Genomic DNA, 13,943 nt, shown 5'->3' with positions numbered 1-13,943 from the left:
GAAAAGCTAATTTTTTTCATAGATATCAAAGATCTGAAATAAATAGCAATATAAAATATGAAAAAATTTAGCTCTATGTTTTTTACAATAAAAAATTTGAAAGAATCTTATTTTGGCTTAATAGCAAAACATATTGTGAATAATTACAAACTGAAGATTAACTATTAATTTGTTATTTAATAATCCTTCAAAAACTTTTGTGGAAGTAGCCCATATTTCACCAAATTTTTCAATCCAATATTAACTTAATAAACCCCTATATAAATTTTCAAAATTTTAACCGACTCAACTCCACCTAATGCTGTGGATTAAACGGGATAAACATGAATACCTCCATCGATCAATTATTCTTGAGGCGCATAATAAACACAAATAAAACATGTTATTTTTCCTGGTGTTGTTTATTTTCAATTTCAAGAAGATTAAGCTCGTTTGTACATCTGGCGTGTGGGTACGCTGGGTAATTAAGAGGAGAAAGGCAGCCAGCCAATAGACATGCGAGCGGTATTTAATTATTAGTTCGCTCGGAATTCGCTCTCGGTCTTGCTTTCCTTTTATCATTCAACTGCGAGGGTGTGGGAAAGAAAGGGAAAGGGGAAAAGTTCACGTCGACCGAAACCAGATTCATTATCCACCCCGTTGGTAATTTAATTGGCAGTAATGCCATTGATGGAGCAGCAGTCTTCGTCCCTTTTCCTTTTGTTTTGTAAAGTGGGATTAAACGTTCCTGAGCCTGCAGACTATTTCTTAATTAAACAAGTTCTGCATTGTTGGAGATTTTTTTTTATAAAATTAAATTTTTTCTAAAAGCCAAAAGTTAAGGCGATTTAAATAAAGGCTCTTGTCCTCTTCAGGGACCTTCAAAAGATTTGAAACTGGCAAATTGGGTATTTTAATTTGTAAGAAATTTTTTGTTTGCAAAAAGAAGAATCCTGTAGAGATTCTAAATATGGCATAATATTTTTTTGTAATAAAGGGAAAGTTATTTCATCTTGTCTCATTTATTTGATATTCAGTTCTTAGCACACTTGGCAGTGCAAAAGTGTGTTCTGCGATATTGAAAAGCACGGGGACAAAGAAAGGTGTGCGCGGTGAATTAATTATCAGGAATTTAGTTACGCTCTCCTCCCTAACTCGTCGCGTCGACTCTACAGGGCATTGAAAGCTCATCAAGACAATGCTTTCGCATGATTTCGAGGAGCAGCCGCGCAGGTATGCAAAGCGCGGGGAACAATAATCCACCGTCTTGAGCATAATGGCAGCGGCTGAAAGCGCGGCTGTTTGTATGAGAGGAATTAGCCCAGCTGTAAAACGAGATGAGCACGGCTTTATAACATTTCCGCGTCGGTTTGATGTGCAAAGACAAGAGAGGCTTCGCTGAAACACGCGTTAGCATTGTTTTAACTCCAGGAAAGTGCTAAAATAATGTAGCACACAATATTTTATTTGGCTCTTTTTGGTATTATTATTATAAAATAATGAGCATATTATATTATTTTTCATTCTGAAATGAGGTAAAGGTTGAAGTAGATCATTATATTTTTGTTTGTGTTTTATTTGAAGTCAAAAATATTTTACAAATGTAATGAAAATTTAAAATAAAGTGAAAGACCCTTTCAATTATGGAACCTATAATTCCTTAAAAAGTAACAAAAGAAATTTAATTTTGTCTCTGAAAAAAAATAATGAAAATCATTAATTATTTTAGTGGACAAAAAATCCGACCGATTTCAGTCTAAATTCAGGGCAGTTTTCAAATTTTGTCAACCGTGTTTAATAATAATGGATTTAATTCAACGACAAAATTTCCCTTTCGCAACTTTCTCAACTAATTCATTTTGCACTGCCCCTGCTTTTCATACGGAGGGTGCGTGGGCACCTCTCTCTCTATCTTCCTCGTCGCGTCTGCAGACGCCTTAATTAACTGCTGCAACCCGTTATTACCAGTCTACGCACGCGGCGGCATCCAAGGCAGTACACACGTCCCTTTAATGCACTCCCTGCGCCTGCACTTATGCAGTGTCTCGTTTCAAAAGCCGACGGGGATATTTATTGCGTTATTATCATTGTGCCGAGGAGAAAGCTGCTCTCGGCACACTGCTATATTGCTCGGCAAAACACCTCTTGTAAAGTGGTGCATCCCTTCAAGTGGACCTCTGGATGCAGCCTGGAGGCTCAAGAGCGACACGACGACGACGACGCACCGAGGCCCTCGAATCGTTATGAGAAACGTCGGCGTCGTTCCACCGGAATGGATCTTTGCAAAATCCGACCGAGTTTGCGTGGCAAGGGCAAAAGTGTTAGGAGCAGTTTAAGCGTTAATTAACTGCCACTTGCATGAATGCGTTTGCCTCGACTCTAAAACACGCTAACGCCGAGAGAAGTCGTCTAACTCTGATTGTGAAAGTTAAGACTTTAGTGTTACTATAAAGTATGGCAGTCTTCAGTCTTGAGAAAGGCAATTTTAAATTTGTGAGAAATTTTTTTGGTATTTTTCGTTTCCTCGTTGCGAAAATTTGTTTTTATTCGAAAACATCATCTCCTCGAGTGTCAGTTCAAAAATAACAAGTTTTTGGTATCAGTTATTTTAAGCTGAGATTAAGATTGTTCATTAAACTGTTAACAAAAATAAATTATAACAGAAAATTATTAAATATTAGATCAAAATATTTTAGTGGAATTATTTAAACTGTCGGGTATAAACAAAAATATACTCTGGTGACTTTGATTATTCCTAATAAAAAGTTACGCAAAAACTGCGTAAAAGGTGAAAATATTTAGTTCATCTGATCTTTGAGAAAGTTTTGCTTGAAAAAATAAAATTTAAACTCGTTCCAAAAGGAGCAGGAGCATTGTGAAGAAGTTTTTATTCATATAATTATATTATTTTAATATGAAAATCAAAATGACCACACTATTGATTTAAAAAATTTTGTTTTGATTAATTTGGGATAAAATGGGCGGGAAATAATTCAATTTTATACATACTGATATTACTGATGATGATCAATATTCAGGTAAGCTTTTTAATTAAAAAAATATTATTCATCCTTCGTCTTTTCAAACTTTGGGAGTCTGTGGGAGTCGATTGTGAAAAGGGAGTGCAAAAACGTCAACCCCAAGTGAGTAAGGAAAAGTTGATTTTTTTGCACGAGGTCGTAGCTCTCTCGGAGGCAAAAAGCTTTGACTTTAAAGCCCGACGGTGGAGCCAAATCCGAAACTTCCCAGACATACTTTCCTTCATCTTTCTTTGAGTAGCCATTAAACCGCAAACAGGCTGACAGACCTTTGGACTAGAGTGGTGCCGCTGAAAGGACAGGCGGCCCAAGTAATCCTCTGCCGGGACGTGTTTGGAAAGGCAGCAACAGTGAGGAGTACTTTGCATGAGGCGGATTAATTGGAGCACAAGAGAGAGCGAGAGCGAGTGAATTTGATACGGGCTTGTAAAAAGCAACTAGCGCAGTCATCAATCACTGCGAAATGATAAATGCGTGTCAGCCCGACGATAGACTGTGACACCTCGGCGCGCGCACTACTTTATAAATTCGCGCAGCAGACTTATTTTGCAGCAGGCGCCGCCATTGTCGACGACAACACAAAACGACTTTTAATGCCCCACCGAGGCATGCATGAGTGACTGAGGGCCGCCCCACAACACAATTAGATCAATAAATTCACTTCAGCTCCTTGTCGAGGGCTGCGAAGAAAAAAACAAAGGGGTTGGGGCAAAAAAGTGGCGCCGGGAAGATTCATGGTCTGTTCGCGCCTCTCTCTCTAGCCGCGAATTTATTTTCAGCATGACTTGCAAAACGGACGCAGCTGCTGGCTTTTGTCAAAGAGCGCCCAGCTCTCAAATTGAGATGGATGAGTTGATAATTGGATGATTTGGCCTGTCTTTCATCACGGCCAGGTCAACTCTCTGGGATATACTTTCTGCTCTCGGTTGACCAAACGCGGTGGTATGGCATGCCTTCATTAATGAGGCTGCTGCGGCGTCTCGCATTTCCAATTTCCCTTTCACCCCTGCTCTTTGCTTTTTCATTAAATTTTCTCGCCTCGCAGGTTTGACCCCTGCGGCTGGCTGAGCCACCCTCTCGCCAGCCAGAGTTCATTTGATGTTTTCCCAGGAAAATAATTTTGACGAGGGGAGATGAGCTTATTTTGTTTTGTAATTTTTTTTTTTCGAAATGAGGTAAAAAGCAGATGTTTCATTAGCACACGGTCGTTTCAAAACTTTTATTTGGTTTCTACGAAGAACCAAAAATTAATAATTGTTTGTAAAATGCGAAAAAAATTGGTTGTGTATTTTTCTCTCTCATCTAAGTGATTAAATTTGTATAATTGAAATTCGGAATGATGTATTTGAGTAGGGAATGCCCTGTGCTATATAAAAAAAAAGAAAAAAAAAATATTGTTGCAGCAAACATTTATTATGGGTGGAATAACATCAACGTTGAGTATTAATTTCTCTTTATAAATATTAATGGTAGTATTCAGCTCGAAATAACGAGGGAAAAGTGAGGGCAAATAATAATGCTGCGTGTAAAAATTTCACTATACAACAAGCAACAATACAAAGCTTTTTAATTGGTGAATGTTTTTAGATAGTTTTTTAACAAGCTCATGTTCTTGAACGTGTGTACAAATAGCAAACAATGTTATTTATTTCATAAGATTTCAGAATTTTTTTTCCAAACATAATCAATATGACTATGAGGATAAAAAATGGATTTAAAATAACGATACAAATTATTTTAATAACATTGTACTTAAATTTCTTTTAAAGTAGGTTTTTCTTAAATACCTAATTGTAAGAATAAAAGTCCAGAGTAGAAAAAAAGAATAAATTTCCATCTTCAGCTTGAAGCACCCCTTGTTATAAAACACAATACCATACTGCGTGGGTTAATTTAATACCAACCTACATCTCTCTCTCTCGCTTCCACGAAGGCAATTTACAAAATTAAGAGCAACGTGCCTCGCTTCCCATTCTCTCACATAAAGCGGAAGGTCAAAAAGAGAAATGGGCGTTTTGGGGCAATGCACATTGTAATTGCGTGGAAATAGATTCTGCGAATCGGCTGGCAGCGCGAATGGACTCCCTCGGCGAAACAACGTTCCGGCGGCGCTCGCTCGTTGTTTTGCATTCCGCGCGCCATGTTTACTTGTTATTTTATTGAATTACGCGTAGGCTGCGGCGCCGCCGGTCTCTCTCTTTGTTCCCGTTATTATTGCCGCTTCCATCGGCCCCGAGAGTGTCTGTTGTCACAGCCACATGCACACTCACTTGTCGTTTCGAAAAGAAAATCAGATTATGGTCGGCGAGGCGAAATCCTTACACGAGCAGCTTTTAAGCCGCCGCCATTGTTTGCTTTCGTTCGCAAGTGGACTTAAAGGAAGCGACTCTGTTTGCGCTCTCGTAATTTTATTCTTTCCGCGAGGAGCCCTAATTTCACAAAGATAAGCCGCTTTATTTGCATGTTGACAGTCGCAACTCTTTCGTGCGCGACAACCTTGAGGCCCGATACCGATCGTGCGATAAAATCTGCCTCCGATTTATATTATTATATTTTTTTTCTCGACGGCGGAACGCCGCAGCAATATTGTCGCAACTCCATAATTCACTGCCACCTCTCCCTGTTAGTTTTCTGTGTGTACCTGACGGTTTTATATATACATGCGGCCCGGGCACGGCTAAATGTATTGTCAGAATCGGATAAATGAAAGTGCCGCACGCAAACACACACTAGACACGCCGGCTAGCCAAGCAGTCGTGCTGAACCAACTCGCATCATTTACTCAAAAGTTAAAAAGCGATAATATATGAATCGAATTCGCAAAATATTATTTACTTGTTAAAAAATCAATTTTTTTAAAGTAAATATGAATAATCTTTCTATATGAAATAGGGTCGCAGACCGTGACCGAAACTGGTAGAGCCATTTGTTTTTGAATAAAAACGAATTTTCTACAACGAGGAAAAGCCCGATCGCTTCATTTCCATAATCTTTTTATTGTAAAAAATTGTTTTTATTCAAAAACAAAACGGTTCAACTAGTTTCGATCACGGTCTACGACCCTATTAGCCGTTTTGTTTTTTGAATAAAAACAATTTTTCACAACGAAGACAAGCCAGACTTCTTCATTTCCATGATCATCTCCTTTAGTGTCAACTTCTTCAAACAAAATCTTTCTATATTGTTTTAAATTTTGTTTTATAATTCTTTATAATGAAATGAAATATCTTACATTGAACTTTAACTGCTTTTTAAGATTATAAAATTTGACCTGGCTAAAAAAGTTGACCAAATGAAGAAAAAATTAATAATTGCCAAGGCAGCAAAAAAATGAAAAAATTGTAGATATATATATAAAATGTTGAAAAAAATTGTAAAAAATATTATTATGCAGATATGTAGAAAGAGAAAATTATAAACAAAAATTCAATAAAATTTCCTTTGATTAATTTTGAATGAGAAGTAACTTAGTAAGAAAAATAATGCATTTTTAGTTTTATTTTCATTTCAATATTTTCACTGTCAGACTTTTTTTATTCCGCATCACTGCGCAATCTGACGAATTCCCGGAAGTACAAATAGACACGTTATAATCCGCGGTACGATTCTTGGCAGTGGATCATATAACAAAACAGCCGCCGCATCCCCTTTACGGCTTTTGCCGCAGCGAAAATCGCATTCGCCGCAAATTGATTGAATGGCAGAATGTGGTGCTCTGTGCAGCCTAGCCCAGCCATCCGCCAAATCCGAGAGAGCGGTTTGCATTTATGCGATCCGCCGGCTCATATCTAATCTACCACAGCAGCATAACAAATTTCGGCCTATCTCGGACTGGCGAGGCCTTTCAGTCACAAATAACCGCCTCTTCCACTTTTCCATTCAATTTTCCTCCACCTATTTAATTCCCGAGAAGAAAGTCGGCGACTGTGATAGTCTCTCCGTCGGTGGCGGCAGATCCATATTACTGATTGCTCTCTGGCAGACGCCGCTGTTTTCCCATCATGCTGAGGGCGATAAAAATATCATACAGCAGCCAAAAGTCGGGGACAAAAACACACGCACGCAGAAAGTAATAAAAAGAGAGAGACGCTGATATCTTTCTGCGACATTATTTTTATTTCCAACGCAGGGGTCTGTCCATGCACGGGCCAGATCCGCCGACTTGATTGCGTTTTTTCCCACCCATTCACCGGGGAAATCAATTCATTTAAAATTAGCCCGTAAATATTTCAGTCCTTTTCTGCAGGACTAATGGTCGTCTCTTTCTTTCTTTGCCGCTTGTTTGTTTGCGACTGCGTTTTATTTTTTCAAAAGCTGGCCGTGTTATTGCGGCGGAGGCGGCACAATTGAAAGCAGTCTCGCGAGACTTGACGAGGTTTCTGCCTTTTGTGGAACAAGCGGCACAGAAAGAGGGAAAAGCAGATTCTTTGTTCTCTCGCTCTTTCTCTCTCTCGGCACACAACACACGTGGGCTCCATTTGTCACAATTAGCGCCACCTCAAAACTCTCTTTGGGCTGCAGAACTTTGCTGCTTGGCAGTGGGTGTCGTTAAATACTTTACTTTCTGGCTTGCTGCACATTTTCCGCTCCTTTTTGCGCGTCTTTCTCCGTCGTCACAGAGAAGACGGCGTGCCGAGAGATAACAGGCAGCTCTGTCTTTGTCTCTTCGGCGTGTTTTAATTATTAACTGAAATTTGCTCATTTGCCTTTTGACGGGCGAAAATTACAAGGCACCAGGGAGAGCCGGGTTCTTCGCACGCTCTTTCACAGCCTGATGTCTCTTGTCTCTCTCTCCGCCGTAATAAAAGAGAGCACGACTGTAATATTTGCGCGTAAATTATGAATATGAGACGTGGAGCGAGAGTTGTTGACGCAGTCAAACACTGTTTGAAAGGGAAAGAAGTGCGTGGCGCAGCAAGCTAATTAAACGCCACTTTTGTCTCTCAATTTATTTGACTAGCAGAAAACAACACAGAGAGGACAAAAATTGGGACCTCCTCAGTCCAAAATTCAAGCAAATATTCAAGAATATGCAGCCTGAAGGGCACATATGTCAAGCAGGTTGCATAAAAATGTAAATTATATCATTTTAGGCAAACCTGGATGTTTGTGAAAGATTTAGTAGATGTACCACTTCAGTCTAAATTGCAAAAGTTAGGGCGTTTAATTCCTGACAACTTTGGTAATGGGAACAAACGCACTATTTTTGACATAATATCAATTTTCAAAATCACCTTAAGAAAAATGATAAAGTTTGCAATTTAATTAATTTTAATACCTTTAAAATATTCATCTACACACTAAAGGCAACTATAACCTGCTATAAATGGTCAAAAACGGTTGACACCGCGTCAAAACGGGTCAAAAGAAAATAAAAGTTCCCATAATTTTCAGTTTAAATTTTACAAATCCGAGTCACAACTTTATAGGTAATGAAACTGGAATATGGCTGTGAAGTTTAGAAGAACTACTAACTATTATTTTCTTTGCTTTCAATCGACATTATTATGTTCATCAAATCTGCACTACTTTCAAGATACAAGTGGCAAGATCCCTATTAAAAGAAAAAATAAATGCATAAAGGCATCAAATTGCCATAGATTTTGTCTGATTTCGTTCACAGAATCCATCTAAAAATGGCAGACATATAAATTTTAGCTACTTTCTGCGCGAATAGTAAATTTTGCCCCCTCAAACCAACTCTGAGGATCGATATAAAAAAGTAACATTTTAATGTTTTGATATCAAAACACATTGTGCATTTTAATGCATCTAATCCCTCGCCATGAACGCTTGCATGTAAACTTAATAGAACTACCCACGAGAAAAGATGAGACCCTGAACTGAACTTTAAGAGTGCAATTTGGTAAAAAGTGCAAAAATTACAAGGGGCATGGGCGGCAAAACCCCATCACTCCGTCACCATAATGAAAAATGGTAGTTGTGTAAAACCCTACCTGGAAGTGAAGGTCATGCGATGGCTGGTCTTGACAAGGGCACCAATCTGTCCAGGGCCATCTTCCAGTTGCTTGCCGACGATGGCAGGTTTGCTCGCTTGCTGACGCATCATCACAAAGGTCTCGCAGGTCCAGGGCTGAATTTGGATTATTGGGTTCCAATGAACTCCACTCATCGCCACTAAAATTCATCAAGATTCAATTAATAACAAAGAAATATCTTTCAATAAAAAATAAAAATAAAGAATAAATTTCATTTTTTGCATGTTTAAAAGCGATATTTGAACCCGCTCACCCCATCAACCCCAACGCCGCTTCCAACAGGATCTCGGTCAGTTTGGTCCTGCAGATTAAAAAGTTCATCAGCTTTAATTTATATTTCAAAGACCAAAAAAGCAAACTTCTGTTTAATTTAGGTTAAAACGTAAAATCAAACTTACATACCAAATTTGATTGAAAGGAAGAAAATTCGCAGTCAAGTAGGCCGGTTCTGGCCTCTTCTCTCCAAAAAGAATAGGGTCGGTTTCGAACAGTGGCGTCGCCTCCTTTACCCTTCCATGTCTCCGCAAGGACTTCAGCCATGCTGCCGCGTAAACGTCTGCAATCTTTGAAGGAGACGCTACCAGATGCATTCCCACCCTTGACTCAATCACTCCTAAAGCCATCTCCGAGAATTCTCCGTTCCTGCAAACAGAAAAAGAAACATATTAATAAATTAATACCTAAAAGTAATTCACCAAAAAGTTATCATACAAGGGTTGTTCTTGCACCAACAAAACCATTGCACAAAAAATTATTATTAAATTATTATTAAAAATATAAAGTTAAAATAAACAACAACCCATTAAAGAAGTTATTTGCAGTGGAAAATAAATGCATGTTTTTTTCTTCTAGTGTACATTTTACTTATTAAGAAAATATTATGTGTTCACTGCGTTAGCCGTTTGAACTTACACACACCATTTGCTTTAAAAATCTAACAGTGATGTAACTTTTCAGAAATGTATGTCTGTTTACATTTTGATATGCAAGTATTTCTTTTGCACGGCCAAGTTCCGTGTTGAGACGAAACGCAATATCAGTTGAACTTGTGTGCGAAACATTTCCCGGCAGATCAAACAAATATATTACAAAAGAGAGGCGAGGCGCTGTATATCGAATTGAATTTATGATATATGCCATATTTGTGCCGTGTGTGCGCCATGTATTTGTGGAAAGATACAAGAGGAAAAGTAATGCCCGCGCGATTCGTTTTTTGCTGTGGCAGAGCAACACCCACTTTCCTTTTCTTTTGTGCGGAGGCGTCTCTCGTTTTTCTCTCTTTTTCTCCCCGACAATACTTTGGCAAACACCTTTTTGTACGTGCGTTGGAGAAAAGAAAGAAACGAATCAACCAACAACAAGCGCAGAAGAATAAAAGGCATTCATCATTTCAGACGATGGAGAGCAAATATTTCACTTTCGACTGACTATGACGAATTTGAATGCTGACGCGCATTAATAATGTGAATTTCGCGTCGGCCACGAATATTGGAGCTGCTCCCAAATAAGCCAATGTGATTTTTTCCCCCCGGCCAATTAAACAGTTGAGCGGTCTGTGGTCTTTCAACGAGAGTTGAGCACACAAAGGAAGCCTGCAGAAATTAATAATACCTGGTAGGAATGAGGAAAATTAATTTTCAATGGATTTACATTCATGGCTCGAAGCGATGCGGATTCAACGTTTCTGCTCGGTGCAAATAATGGAAAGATCACAGATCACCCCATGGTTGTTTTGCTTTCCACAAAGTCTTCAGATTTAAAAAAAAAAAAAAATTGTTGCAGGAGCTGTATTTAAAATATTAGAGGAAAAAAACGTTAACAGCAGTACTAATCATGCTCCATTATTCAAAGCTCCAGTAGCAAAAAAAATCATATTTTTAGCAGATTTTTAGAAACTCTTTATATGACTGTATATGAAAATATATTTTAGGCTATTTTATTTTTATTTTTACAGAAATAGTATTATTTTAATTGCAGAAATTAAAATAAAAGAATTCATTTTCCCCCTAATTTTAAAGCTCTTGTTAATAAAAACAACAAAATTGATACCATGCGGACAAAACTGAGCCATCTAGCTAATTCTCTGCTGAAAACTTGGATATGAAAATATTAGTTTATAAAAAATATCCAGTCTTGAACTAAAAAAAAAATCATTTTCCATCAGACGTTCCCACACCTGATGTGAATAAATTATAAAATATTATATTTCGAATAAAACATTTAGAGCATCTTCTTTAAATATTGCGGTTTAAAAAAAAAGAGTTGCAATAATAATAATTAATAATCAGGCTAGAATTTAAAAAAAAAGTAAGCAACTAATATATTAAACAATTTGGAAGCTTAAATTAATTAACATTGCATTTATTTATAATATGTCAATTTCCTCTTTGCGGTGCTAGTTTTGACAAACAAGTCTGGTCCAAACTTGGTCCAACGAACTCAAATCTAATTTCTGAGTTACCCAGCATCAAAGAAGCGCCTGGGCAAAAGAGAGAAAACTGGCGTGTTGTTTTCTACTCCATACCTCACATCGCACCGCAAAGATATTACAGACGCACGCAGCCGAGAGCACAGCAAATTATTTCGCGGAAAATTGAGCACATATGTGCATGCGAGTCGTGCTGTTCGGAGCAAACTCTGAAAGGTGCGTTTTGTGTGCGCGTCGCTGGGTTGCCTACATATCCGAGCAAGAGCACCTGTCGAGAGCGGCGCGGTTCACTGTTGACTTATTTTCCAGCAACTGCCGCTTTGTGGGCTTGTTAGTCAATTTCGCTCATTACTGCGTGCTCAAATGTTTGCGAAAGGCAAATGTCAACCAGGCAAAAATTCCAGTGAGGGTGGGTGGGTATATTGAGTTAGGAAAGGAAACAGCGAAGTGAAGCTGCGAGTGCGTCCAGAGCAAACCAATCGCTTTGCATAATTATATGGCGGACACGACGAATGGATATGTGTGTAAATTTCATTTTGATAATTAACTGTTTACTCAAATAGTAATCAAAATTCCACTATTTGTAATCTGCATATTATATGCTTCCTTATTTACTATTCATTTGGTTGTTTGTTCAAGCGGTCGAATTCAAAAGAAAACAGAAACGAGCGATGAAATTTATAGCTCGCAAGTGATTTAATAAATTCTTTGATTTTATTTTTCTGACAGGCACTCCTTTTCTTTTGCTTTAGATTATTTCTATAAAAATTATAAAAAAGTGATGTTGAATAAAGAGGTCACATCTGTAGATTACTTGGAAGAAAAATTGAATAAATCTGAAGCAAGTGGTTTTTTTCTGATGAAGTAAAATCATGTCTAGTAGTTTCAAATTGTATGCAAAAGAAATTAAATTATTAAGCTTCAGGCCTAATATTACAGAAAGAAAAGCAGATTTTATTATCTTGATTCTGATTATAAAAGTTTATGAAGTGATTTTATCATTTAGCTGCTTTAAATGTTATTATTAATATTAATTGTTGTTTTTCATTTTTATATAAAAGCATGTAATAATTAGATTTGGACAAAATATTTAATGTAAAATATTTTTTAAGTATAACGTCAATAAATAAATTATTTCATCAAAAAAAATGCAAGCATAATAAAAAAAAACGAGTAGCAATAATTTTTACTTTTTCATAATAAATTTCAATATAAGGAAAAACTACATAAATAACTACAATTTCTGGGTTGCTTAAATAGTGGTTTGTGAATTTTTCTCCCTGTCCCCCCTGCCTATGAACAAAAATCCACGGTCCATTTCACCCAATTAAAAATGACACAGACAATACACCGATAATAATGAGGGTCTGCAATAAAACGATCCACTCTCATTGCAAAGCAGCCCGTGAAAAACCCAAAAATACGCATCCTATTTTTCTCTCTTCCTGCGCAAGCTTTTCTTTTATTCATGAACGGAGTCGGGTGGTGCGTCGATATATCTCCTCTGGGCCATTCAATATTTCATAAACTCGTCTCCGATTCTGTTTAGCTCCATCACCAATGTTTTCGTTCCAAATTTGCCACGCACTTTATTATCATTTCCAGTCGGCGACGCTTCTCTTTCCCCGCTGGTAAAGACGTTTTTCTCCGAAACGCGTTTCCATTCGAGTGGCTTCTCATTTTCTGCGACAATTTCCAGCTGCGAGCATATGCAAACGACGCGTGTCTCTCGGACCGAACTGATTATCGTCATTAGAGACAGCTTGTCGGATGTCGTGCAGCCCGCCTTTGATTTCCGAAAATTGTGTTTTTGCGCCGCCGGCATGAGCGAAATAAAATATGGAACTGACGCGAGGAAAACTAATATCTGCTGGCGAGAGACGTAGAGTGAAAATTTATTTAACTTGTGACGTTTTTTATTGGAAGAGCCGGCAGTTTTCCCAGCAAATTGAAACCTGATCACTCGGGCGAAAAATAAATGTAACTCTATAAAAAGCAGCGAGCGAGGGCCTACTTTAAAAGCCGTACATCAAAAGAGCAAATGTTTGGATTCGGCTTTTTTTCTTTCCTAAAGAATTTTTATCAACCGCTGGTGGGTCGTGGCGTTTGCCACTGGCTTAAATATTTATTACAAACAAACGGCTGAATAATGCCCGGGGCCTGTCTCATTAATTTTAAGCCGAGCGCGCGCAAGTTTCATGTGTTTATCACGCAATTCAAATGGAAAGCATATTTGCACGCGACAAAACGAGAAATGTAAATTTTATTGTGAAAGGTACACCAAGAGACCCGGCCACTGCTTTTCAACCCCAACTGAAGGATTCCATTACGAATTTTCATTGCAGTCATTTGTTGTGTTATTACTGCATAGATAGATAATAATGTACAAATGGCAAGTACAATCAAGTGCAGAAATGGAATTCGCATGATGAATTATGCACTTCACCATTATTTGTGATTTACGTCCACCAACAGAGAATGATAGATGGCTGCGGCAAC

At 37.9% G+C, this 13,943-nt stretch overlaps 1 protein-coding gene across 2 annotated transcripts in view; it reads right to left on the bottom strand.

Annotated features, from left to right (window-relative positions):
- Positions 1-13,943, bottom strand: part of LOC132195431 (uncharacterized) — a 36,552-nt gene that overhangs the window by 21,650 nt on the left and 959 nt on the right. For both annotated transcript variants that reach the window (XM_059617411.1, XM_059617412.1), the window contains exons 2-4: positions 9,419-9,658; positions 9,270-9,317; positions 8,975-9,155 (exon numbers count right to left, since the gene is read on the bottom strand). In XM_059617411.1, coding sequence (XP_059473394.1) covers positions 8,975-9,155; positions 9,270-9,317; positions 9,419-9,639 — 450 coding nt within the window. In that variant the 5' untranslated portion in view covers positions 9,640-9,658. The remainder of the gene's footprint in view (positions 1-8,974; positions 9,156-9,269; positions 9,318-9,418; positions 9,659-13,943) is intronic.

Source organism: Neocloeon triangulifer, unplaced genomic scaffold (assembly GCF_031216515.1).
Source record: "Neocloeon triangulifer isolate White Clay Creek 2 clone unplaced genomic scaffold, ASM3121651v1 ptg000009l, whole genome shotgun sequence".
In the NCBI taxonomy this organism is placed as follows: Eukaryota; Metazoa; Arthropoda; class Insecta; order Ephemeroptera; family Baetidae; genus Neocloeon; species Neocloeon triangulifer.
This window is presented reverse-complemented; position numbering and strand designations above follow the sequence as displayed.